Genomic DNA, 12305 nt, shown 5'->3' with positions numbered 1-12305 from the left:
ATTCATATGCATTATTAATGCCTTTCAGGTATTTAAAAGTCTGCATCATATCCCTTCTGGGGTATTCATATTTAGGTCCTCAAGTTTCATCTGTTTTTTTTGTGCAGACCCTGCACCATTTCAGTTGTCTCTCTGTGGGTTCCTTTTATCCTGTCTCTATCCTTTTTGAGATACTGCCTCCAGAATTGAACACAGTACTCCAGATGTAAGCTCAGGAATGACCCGTATAGGCACATTATTGGTATCCTTCTGGCTCTAGTCATTGCTTTGTCACATTTTATTTCGCTACCTTCAGGTCATCAGACACTATCACTCCAAGGCTTCTCACCCGATTCGTGCATATCAGTCTCTACCCCCCCCCCCCCCCCCCCCCCCCCCCGATCACACACAGTTTCTTTGGATTTCTGTACTCAAATGATCACTCTGCACTTCTTTGTATTTGTTGCGTGTGCCGGCCGCGATTCTAAGTTCGCCGGCCACCCAGGACGACCACGAACTCTTGCGCTACTTCAGCACTTCTTCTGGTGGCCCACCATGGTCTCCAATGCCAAAGCCTACATCGATTCCTGCAACACATGTGCCCAGCAGAAGCCCCCGGGCGGTCGACCCTGGGACCTTCTCCAACCTCTTGCTGTTCTGGAGGAGCCGCAGATGCACCTCTCCACGGATTTCGTTGTGGATTTGCCTCCGTCAAAAGGAAACACTGTCATCTGGGTCATCATTGATAGGTTCTCTAAAATGGCCCATTTTGTTCCACTGCCCAGCCTACCTTCAGCTCCAGAACTTGCACATCTCTTCTTTCTCCACGTGTTCCGCTGCATGGCCTACCCAAAGACATAGCTTCGGACAGAGGTCCCCAGTTTGTCACTCGTTACTGGCGCGCCCTGTGCAGAAAGTTCGGCATTAACATCAGCCTCAACACAGCTTACCACCCGCAGGCCAACAGTCAAGCCAAACATATGAATCGCTCCTTAAAAGCTTTCCTATGCGCCTACATCAACGATTGGCAAGACAACTGGGCAGAACCTCTCCCGTGGGTGGAGTTTTCCCACAGCTCCCACATCGCCGCTGCTACTGCGGTATCGCCATTCTCTATTGTGTATGGCAGGCAGCCACAACCTCCGTTACCTATCCCACTGACTGTGCCCTCGCCGGCCGCTCAGACCACTGCTGACTCCCTCAAAGCCATTTGGAATCAGACTAACCTTCGTCTGCATCAGGCAGCGGCTCGGGCTAAGAAGTCCACGGACGCCCATCATCACCCAGTTCCTGAGTTTCTACCCGGGCAGAAGGTCTGGCTGAGTATGCGATACATTCGCCTCAAGGTGCCTTCCCAAAGATTTGCACAAAGATATATTGGACCTTTTCCAGTCACCCGTCGTACTGGACCTGTAACTTACCAACTCCGGTTGCCTCCAACCCTCGGCATCCATAATATGTTCCATGTGTCCTTGTTGACACCAGTGATTCTCTCCTGGCCTTCCCTTAAGGCACCTGAACCATCACATCTGGTCGCCGAGTCCGATACCACCTACAAGGTCTGAGAAGTCCTAGATATCCACTGCAGGGGCCGTTGGTGAGAGTACCTCCTCTCCTGGGAAGGTTACGGCCCAGAAGAAAACTCTTGGGAGCCAGCGCACAACATTCTGGATAAAAACCTCCTTCTTCAGTTTCATCGTGCCCATCCGGGCAAACCCAGACCTCCAAGAGGGGGGCATAAGGGGGATGTACTGTTGCGTGTGACGGCTGCGGCAGGCCCGCGGCCAGGCCCTCTTACCCCCATTTGCCTGCTCCAACACCTGGCTCTGCTGCTCTTGTGGCCGGTGCCTCCGACCCCAGGCTGCTCCTCCTAACACCACAGCAGATATCCCTGTGCTGCGGGGAGACGCTGCCGTCTCGCACCGCGCCCCTCCCTAGGTGTGTGTGCGCGCATCAGCTATTCTTTTAAAGGGGCCGCGGCGGGAACCTCACCCGCGGCCCTGGATGATGACATCACTGGATCCCGGTATATAAGGCCGAGCCCAGCCAACATTTCCTTGCCTTGGCAACAGGTCTCCATGCTGGTCGTGTCCTGAGTTGCTTGTTCCTGTGTACCCTCCGTGTTCCTGGTTCCAGACTCATCTGTTTTCCTGTTCCTGACCTTAGTACCCATTCGTGTTCCTGTGTTTGTCTCTTCCTTGCTTGTTCCATTGACTGACCTCCTGGATTTGACCACTGCTTCGCCTGACTACGCTACTGCTTGTTTTCTGGTATTGACCTCTGCATTGCCTGGCTATGCTACCACCTGTCTCCTGGAATTGACTTTTGCCTTACCTGACCATCCCTCTTCTGACTTCTGGTACTGACCCATGCTTGCCTTGTTACTCTCCTTGCCTGCCACCTGCCCTGACTTCAGCCTGCTCTACAACATTCCACTCGTCTCCATTTTGGACTTGGCTTTTCAGGCTTCGGCCTGTTCTTACTCAGGTGCCCTCTGCCTTCCTCCTATACTCCATCTTTTCAGCTTCACCCTAGTTTTCCTCTCTCCCATCCCCATCACTCATCTCCATCTTCTATCTCAGGCCATCTGTGGCAGCAAAAGAATCAGGTACAAGCAGGCTTCCAGCAAATACTCCACCCCGAGTGGGCCATCTAATGCAGTGGACCCTGTATAGACTATTAGAACTTATTCTGTATAGTGAAAGAACATGCGGATTGTGATAAATTGTAGGAAGACCTTCGAGACCAGGACACTGGGCATCCAAATGGTAGAATAAATTTGATGTGGACAAGTACAAAGTGATGCACATAGGGAAAAGAAATCCACAATGTAGTTGCACGATGTTAGGTTCCATATTAGGAGTTAAACTCAAGAAAAGGAAGGATCAGGGTGTCATCGTAGACAATAGTTTGAAATCATCGGCTCAGTAGATGGCAGTGGTCAAAAAAGCAAACAGAATGCTAGGAACTATTAGGAAAGGAATTGAGAATGTCATTATACCTCTGTACCAGTGGCTCTCAACCTTTTTTCTATTGAGACACATCTGGCAGATAATGCTTACAGGTGTGACGCATTGAACACTTGACCATCACAGGGCTAAATGTAAACATATACTCTGCATCCAGAGGAACCCGCCCCCCTCCCCAAACAATGGATGCATAGCATCCATAGCATAGCATGTGGTCTTTTCTTTCTCGCTGCCCCCCTCTTTCTTCGCTCTCCTCCCTTCTCTTCCCCTTCTTACTTCCTAGCCTGATTAAAATTAACCTCATAGTTCTTTTTTTCCTTTTGTACATATGTATATAATTGCAAACTTTGTTTATAATTTTATTGCAAAACTTCCCATGTTAATTTTCCCCCCTCTCGTTAATGCCTTGTTATCATGTTTTTACTGTTCAATGTAAAGCGCCATGCCGTGCGTTTGTTTTGCGTTACAATGTGAACCGATATGATATCCTGGATGAATGTCGGTATATAAAAATTTTAAATAAATAAATAAATAAATAAACTAGGATATTTCAAATACAACTCGCTATATAAAAAAGATATTCTGATTCTGGTGCTATCTCAGTAACAGAAACACAAACTCCCTTACTACCAGGTATATTGTAAAATACAAAACCTGGGAAAAACCTGTGGCAAACCTTCCATACCACTGCAAGACTAATTCCAAGAATTTAAATAGAAATAGCCCTTCCTATGAAAAGGCAGCAGTGCAGCAGCAATGCACATCCTATTGAGAGTGAGAAAATGTAACAAAGAAGATTGATACAAATCCCTACCTACTAGTAAAATTCCTCACCTCAGTCATACATTGTTGCGACCATCACTTCCCGACGGCTTCACTCCGCCTACCTTTCCTTTTTTGCGGCTCCTCCTGCTCTTCACGGACGCTTGGCTGCCGCGGTGTCTGCCTGCTGTCCTCTCCGGCGTCCCCGGACCAGCTTGGGCGCTGCCTCCCGCCATGTTCTACAGGTACCTTAGGGCATGTGCGCTGCGCGGCCCTCATTCTTATTTCCTCATTGGCGCGTTCCTCAGGAACGTCCCCCTGTGATGACGTCACGCTGCCTGGATATTTAAGTCTACAGTTTATTGCTACCCATTGAGTTAGCAAGGGTGATTCTTACGGATGGGATTCACTCTCTGTACCCAGCTACTCTGCCTTTCCAACTTCTATTGGACTCTTTCTGCTAACGGGGTATCCGCTCCTCGGGAGCCTCTTTTGCTTCTTTCAGGTCGCTATCAGGTAACCAGTACTCGCTCCTCGAGGGCCCATGTTCCCTGACCCGCTGCCTGCATCTATCTCCTCTTCTACTTGGAAGAATTCGCTACAGACACTACTATCATCTACTCCTCAGAGCTGTCTCCGTGGAACCAGGTACTCGCTCCTCGAGGGCCTGCCCCCGTTCCAGCACCAGTGCCATCTCCTATGTGGAACCGCTGTGTGAGTACTTTGCCAATGAGTCTCTCTGCTTCCAGCGATCTGGTACTCGCTCGTCGAGGGCCAGCTCTCCCTATCTCGGGGCTTCTCCATATTTGGGACTCTGTGAATGTTCTCTTGTACTCATTTTCTCAATTCTCTCCACTACAGCACTGCTATCGAAGGAACCTCTGTTCCAGTGCCCTGGGGAATACTAGCCCAGCCGGGCTACATCTTCTACTCACTACTGCCACCTCTGGTGGCTTCTCAAACTGTCTAAATAAAGAAATATCTGTGTTTGTGTGTCCAGAGCTGAGCCTGACCTGTGGCCCCTCACGGGACTTTCCCCCGAGGGCGTGGTCAGCTGCCACAGTGTCCAAGGGTCCACCCATACCTCACTAATTATAACATACATACAGATTTGACCTTCACCAAATACAGAATAAAAGACCACAAATTACAAATGTGGAGACAAAAACTGGAATGGAAACCTTAAAAAACCACTCTGTATGAAGTGCAAAATTGGAGTGCTAGAAACAGAAATAAATATCATCCTACACTAAGCAAAGTACAAAGATAGAAGAAATGCACATTCCCAAAAGTGACATATTGTGGTTCTTGCACCCTGTCACTCCCCCTCCATGATCCTTAACTTCTCCCAATTACTCCCTTTCAATCATTTGCTCACACTCACATCCCTTATCAGCATTCCTGACCCCTCACATTCTATTCCCTGTGCTCCCTCTCTACCCTACTTGACTCTCATCTCATCTTACTGCCTGCCCAGCTACCCCGATCCCCTGTTTCCCACCCTTTCCTGCTCAGCAGCAGCCACACTCCCTCTCTATTTCACCTTCATCTTCCCAGCATCCCCATCCTCCTTTCCCCCACCCTCCACAGGGTGAAGAGATCAGCAGCAGCATCACTCCCAGACTCAGCAGGGGAAGATAAAGTTTGTGTCCCATCAGGCCCAGAAGAGCAGGAGCTGGCAATGTCTTCCTCTGATCTGGGTAAAGGAGGAAACAGCCTCCCATTGGGCCAGAAAGAAGAGAAGGAAGTTTGGGCCTGATGAGAGGCTACTGTATGTAAGAGAAGTCAACCAACTCCCACCTGGGCTGATAAGGAGGCAGCCACCTGCTGGCCCTGCGACGCACCTCCCAGGACCTCGCGACACACCAGTGTGTCCCGACACACCTGTTGAGAACCAATGCTCTATATCACTCCCTGGTGAGGCCGCATCTAGAGTACTGTGTGCAATTCTGGTTGCTGCATCCCCAAAAAGATATAGCTGCATTGGAAAAGGTACAGAGAAGGCTAAAGAGGTTGGGACTGTTCAGTTTGGAGAAGAGACCACTGAGGGGGGATGTGATAAAGGTCTATAAAATCATGAGCGGAATAGAACGAGGATGTGATAATGGTCTGTAAAATAATGAACAGAATAAAATGGGTAAATGCGAATTGGTTATTTATTCTTTCAAATAATACAAAAACTAGGGCACACGCCCTGAAATTAGTAAGTAGTACATGTAAAACAAATCAGAGAAAATTATTTTTCACTCCGTGCACAATTAATTTCTGGAATTCATTGCCAGGGAATGTGATAAAGGCAGCTAGCATAGCTAGGTTTAAAAAAAGGTTTGGACAAGTTCTTGGACAAGACTATAATATGTTATTAATCAGACAGGACTTAGGGAAAGCCACTACTTATCCTTGGGCATTAGCATTATGGGATCTATCTACTGTTTGGGATCCTGCCAGGTACTTATGACCTTGATTGGCCACTGCTGGAAACATGATACTGGGCTTAATGGACTCTCTGTCTCACAAAGTATGATAATTTTTATGTTCTAGCTTGTGGCTGGTAGAGTATCAGGATGACCTTCAAGCTTGCCAGTGTGAAAAAACAGATTATCGTGATGATGTGGCCAAACAACCCTTCCCGCACCTCAAAACAAAAATGCCCGCAGTCCACAATCCCCTACAACTCAATTCCCATCTCTGCATTGGAGAAGTAAATTGCCCCTGCAGTATCCACCAGGAAGTACTGCCAGAAAAAGCTTCCTACCTGGTTTCAGCAGATGAGGATGGGTGACAGGGCTGGGCTGGCCCAAGTATCGACCAGGCATCTTCCTGTTCTGGGTGGGATGGATGGAAAACCTTCGCTGCAGACATGATGCACAACCAAAGGCTAAGTAAAAAAAAAAAGAAAAAAAAAGTAGTAACAGGGAACTTTAAAACTATAAGAAAAATATCATCTCAGTTAACATTTAATAATTTTCAAAAGTTTCTTCTTTTTCATGGCAATGAGAACATTCCAGGTGCACAGCCCTTCTAAAGTGGCCCATTTCTATTATGGCACATGTATTTATGAAACACTCATCCCTCCTATGAAGTCTGTGATGTACATTACCTGGCAGCTTTAGACTATTTATTCATCAGTCATTTTGCCACAGGGCATCTGTGGACTTACTAATCAGAAGCTTTAAGGAAGAACAGGAACAGATCGTTACTAGAAAGTGTACACAGTGACCATGTGATTTGGCAATGCACAGCCAAACTCTCAGTGCACACAGCCCTTTAGCGAGTATTTGCTTACATACACAAAATACAAAAACTTTCTGAATACATCTGGCACCCAATACACACGAAACTAACCGCCACGCATGAAGAAAGTTTTGCTGCCAATCCTGCCGATGCAATACCGTGTGCTCAGGCTAGCACACAGGTTAATCTGCAGCTGGACACACGTCCATAACCTCTTATGCAATAAGGGGATTAGTGTGTCCAAACCAGCGCATAGCTAATAGCGCTCATCACATGTAAATGCCATGTTGATGAGGCTATTAGCTATTACCCCTTATATAAAAAATAAATGTGCACCTGACACACATATTTTACCCTCAAAAATTAATGCCAGCCCCGGAGTTGCTGTTAATTTTTGAGAGCCCCAAAAGTTAACAGAAAAGCAGAAAATATTTCTTTTCTGTAGTTCCTCTGACTTAATATTGTGGCAATCTTTTTTCGGATCCTCCAACTTAATGAGTAACCTAAAAAAAAAAGTAAAAGAAAAAAAAAGTCTTCCTGGCAGTCAGGTTAGGAAAACAGCCGCTCAATTAATAAGCTCCATTTTCCTAACCCATGGCAATGTACAGGTTGGGAAAACAGACGCTCGTAAAATTGCACGTCCAGTTTCCTAACCCATGCACAGCTACTTCTCCTGAGCGCCCGATGCTAGGGATGCACAAGTTATCCCTAGCATATCCTTTTTAGCACAGCGGCTCATTTTCCTATTGCATCGAGCGCCCAGGAGAAGTGACTGTGCACATGTTTAAAAAAAAAAAAAAAGCGTCCTTAGATTATAAGCCGTTTGTGGATAGGGAAATACGTAAGGTGCCTGAATGCAATCCACCCTGAAGTTTCACAAAAGGCAAAATATAAATAAAAAATGATTACTACTACTATTAAAAAACAGCCAGAACAAAATCCACCCTAACCCACTCTCTCCTCTGCAGCAAAACTGGGGCATATCCAAACCCATTCCCTTCTCCCCCGTATGCCAAATTGCCCTCGCAAATAAAAGGATTGAGACAAAACACTTCCACCTTCCTCTCTCACAGAGCTTTGCTCGGCCCCGGTAGGGTGGTGGATTCGGGGAGCTTTGCAGGGAGAGAGCTTAAAGGACCCTCCAAAGAAATGATCCTTCCAAACTTTTCTTGGATAAATGACGAGGAAAAGAAGAAGAAAACTAAACTGTGGTTGCCTCTTAATCTCTGTAAAAAGAGGTACCCTGTTTCAATGATGGTGCAGATCCAACTTCTCAGAAGGGTTTTGGACTGGTTCTCCTTCCTTATCATCCTACTACACTAGTCCAGACTTGTGGGAGGGAGGAAGTTAGGGCCGTCCTGAGAATACCAGCCCTAAAGGCTGCATGAACATCCAGACTGAAATGTTTAGTGAAAGAATGTAAGGAAGACCAAGTGACAGCCTTGCAATATCCTCCAGGGCAAGGGTGGAAGCTCTGCCCAAGATGATATTTGAGCTTTTGCTGAGTTTGTCTGAAGGACTGCAGAGGCTGCCAACCTTTCAATAAATAAGCTGAATCAATTGCTTTTTTTTTTTTTAATCATCTAGCCAAAGAAGCTTAAAAGCTGTGGCACCCTTACAAAGGCCTGCAATTAAAACAATCTGTCAGATTTCCAAAAAAGGATTACAGACTGCTAAATACGTAAGAATAACCCAACAGACATCCAGTAACCGGCGTGACCTCTACTTTACCATGATATTCCTTTCTCGTGAACACCAGTAAATACAGTGTTTGATTTAAGTGGAACACAGAATCCAGTTTAGGTGAAAAGGACTACTTTACAAGATAGTTAAAACAATGAGAAGACTTAAAAAAATATCCCTGCAAGACAAGGATTGTAATTTAGAAATATCTGTAGCGGAATAAATGGCTACCATAAAAACCATCTTCAGCGATAAATCCCACAGAGAAGCACAGTTAAGAGTAAGCCCACTAAATCTCTGCAAACCAAATTAAGGTCCCACTGAGGAACAAAGGACCTAAAAGGAAGTCAATGTTAGACCCCCTCGAAAGGAAAAAGAGAAAAATCTGGGGGGGGGAAAAAAAAAAAATCAATGAAACCCCCTGAACTGTATGTACCTCTATAAACAGGAATAATATACATAAACAGAGGTCTAATAAATAATTTACATATATTCCCACAACAATGGTTCAAATAATTAATTACAATCATGTTTGTTATATTTGCTACATTTATTATTCAACAAAATACAAAATCAGTATAAACTTTCTGAGGTGCACCCCAAATAATAAAATACCGTATATTACATATCACCACATCTTTGTACAAAACCCATCCATTCAAACCAACACACACATACCCATCTACTCAAAGAGTAACAGGAGAGATTAGCCACTTGAAACTTATAAAACTATGTGGAATCATAACCTGAATGACACCCTGTCTGAAAGCAGGCCAAAATGTTGGCAGTATCTGACCACCACAGCAATACAGATCACTCCCTACAGCCTGCTTCAAACACATGCTAGACCAGGGCCGGTGCTAGCTTTTTTGATGCCTTGTGTGAACAATTATTTTACAGCCGCCCTCACCCCATTCATTCATTCTCTGTCCTGGACCGACAAAAAAAAACAAACAAAAAAACGAAGAAAAAGCCCAGCTCCCTTCAGTGATACAAACTTTAAAAACTGACATCACTACTCGCCGTCCCCCCCCCCAACCTGGAACCCATGGCTGTTGCAAGGGTACTATGTGCCCTAGGCAAATTTTATAGCCTTGCACAATGACCCCCCCCATCCCATTCCACACACACAGTTGAGTTACGCATTTATATTTTACATGAAAAATATCAACGGTATTCTAAGGTAAAAATATCACTTACATTATCTTTACATGCACTGCTGTGATGCCAACCAGAAATTCCAGCAAAAAAGACACTTGGAATCCATACAGCATTAGGCCTGTTGTGATGCGCGTTGGGTGTGGGCTTGACCCTCTTAAAGCCCAAGAACACTAATATACTTCCTATTAGGAAAATGCCTCACTTCAAGCTGCACAAACAGACCTTCACCAAATACAGAATAGAGCAACCATAAAGTAGAAATACAAATGCGCAGACAAAAACTGAACTGGAAAGCGTAAGAAGCCAGACACTCTACGTGTTGCGATTCTGCCTTTTTTGGGCAGTATCTCACCTTTTTTCTGCTTCTCTGCTCCTATTTCTGCGGCCCGGAGGCCACTGACACTCTCTTCACACAGCTGGAGCCGCGCTGCTGCACCCATGCGGCCTGGAGGCCACGGAGCCGCGCTACTACACCCCATGCGGCTGGAGCCATGCTGCTACCCTTTATGCGGCCAGGAGGCTGCCAACTGCAGTTCCTTGTGGCACAGAGGCCGCTGACCTTACCTTGTGCTCCCGCGGGGAGGGGCCTTCGTCCCCAGGCTTTCCTGCGGCATGGAGCCCCAGCAGCCTCTCTTCAGTGGCTTGGACGCCGCCGCTCACCTCTAGGCCTGGTTCGGGGCCTGCTCCTCCTCCTTAACTCTTCAGTGGCAGGGATGCCACTCTCCAAGTTCCTGCCCCTTCTTCCCAAGGGGCGAGGCCCCACCTCCTCTCTCTTCTTAAAGGGACAGCGAGGGAGTGGTGCATCTCTGATGTCATCAAGAGAGTCTCCTCTTCAGCCCTATAAAAAGGGCCTGGCTTCACTTCTCCCTTGCCTTCACAAGGAGCTAGTCCTCCTTTGGACTTCTCTTCAATCCAGCTTCTCGTTGGCACTCTGTTCCATGTTCTTCATTGGAATTCCATGACTACGTCTTCATCTTCGTATGGTCTCCTGTCTGACCATGCATCTTCATCTCGTCAGTTCCAGTTGTCCTGATGTCTCCATCCTTTGTTGGTAGATCTGCTGATGTTTCATTCTTCAGATCTCCAGATGCTCTTCGATTTTCCAGTGCAACACTCCAGATGATCCCGACTTTTATTCTCCCAGCATCCGGTCCATACTCCAAGGCTGCTCGAGCTCCGCGCTGACCCTCACTCCGAGCTCTGGATCCTGAGGGCTTCCTTAGCCGGAACCCCGGTTTTAATCTACAAGCTTCAGGTACGGATCCTGAAGTCTTCTCCTCATCCTGAATCCATCCGGATCTTTGGAGCCTCTTGCACCAGCCTCCATCTTGATAATGAACTCTGCTTAAACCCTGTTCTGTTCTGACGTGACCGCGCCTTGCCTTCATTGGCCGGGACGGCGTTCTTCGGTTCAGGCCTGGCTGGAGTCTTGTCATACCTTCATCCTGATTCTTCAAGCATCCTATCTTGGGAGACCTCTAGCGTGGTCCGTGACCTGCCTTGCTTGGTAGTGTAGGGCGCATGAAAGCGTGGTCTGCGACCTGCCTTGCTTGGTAGTATAGGGTGCATGATGTGGCAGTACCACTGCAGAACATCACTTTAGAACTTCATTCCTTGTGACTCCGTCTGAGTCCTCCGTATAACCAAGGCTCGTCTTAGCTTACAAGTCTTCGTCTCATCGTTGGATACCCTGAGTCTCGTCTCAGCCCTACAAATCTTCGTCTCGACTCTTCATGTAACCAAGTCTCCATGAAGCCCTCACGTATCCTGAGTCTTCGTCTTTATTTGATGTCTTCGCCCTTCAGCCACTGTCCGTCCTGTCACATTTGCTGCTCCTGTGCGGCAAGTCCGAAAGGGCTATTGAGTGGCCAGAGAGCTACTCCAGAGACCAACTTTGCGTTGTTGGGTCTCTCTATTTGATCAGGTTTGGTAATGGTCAGGGTTCAGCTTTCCTGAATCTTCAGCCCGTGCTTGAACACTCCTCGCCTGCCACGGTGCTTGCCGGAGCTTCTCTGCGGTGGTGTCGTGGCCCAAGGATACACGAAATCCTAGAGATGGGACCGCCTCCAGCGTTCCCACAACACTACGTAGTTCAACAATGAAAAAACAGAACCATCAACAATCAATAAAATCAAAAAATAAAATACATAATCATAATATTAAAAACATACTAATAATATTGTTTCAAAAAAGCTGATGAATAAAAGATCAAATAATTCAAATAAAAACTCATATACAATTATTTTTAAAAGTCCCTAACACCAATAAAATATTTCAAAACACCAGACTCATCAAATAACACCTAAAAAATAAAACTAAAAAGTATTTTTAAAATTCACGCTCTCCTTACTTGGGAACTTTTGATTTCCTGTCACCCTGAGATTGTCGTGGATTAGTGGGAGTGAGATAAGAACATAAGAACATGCCATACTGGGTCAGACTAAGGGTCCATCAAGCCCAGCATCCTGTTTCCAACAGTGGCCAATCCAGGCCATAAGAACCTGGCAAGTACCCAAA

At 46.4% G+C, this 12305-nt stretch overlaps 1 protein-coding gene across 3 annotated transcripts in view; it reads right to left on the bottom strand.

Annotated features, from left to right (window-relative positions):
• Window positions 1–12305, bottom strand: part of XPNPEP3 (X-prolyl aminopeptidase 3) — a 120608-nt gene that overhangs the window by 94749 nt on the left and 13554 nt on the right. For all 3 annotated transcript variants that reach the window (XM_029590449.1, XM_029590450.1, XM_029590452.1), the window contains exon 3: window positions 6466–6588. In XM_029590449.1, the coding sequence (XP_029446309.1) occupies window positions 6466–6588 (123 nt within the window). The remainder of the gene's footprint in view (window positions 1–6465; window positions 6589–12305) is intronic.

Source organism: Rhinatrema bivittatum, chromosome 2, assembly GCF_901001135.1.
Source record: "Rhinatrema bivittatum chromosome 2, aRhiBiv1.1, whole genome shotgun sequence".
Classification (NCBI taxonomy): domain Eukaryota; kingdom Metazoa; phylum Chordata; class Amphibia; order Gymnophiona; family Rhinatrematidae; genus Rhinatrema; species Rhinatrema bivittatum.
Note: the sequence above shows the minus strand (reverse complement) of the source record. Positions and strands in the feature narration are given on the sequence as shown.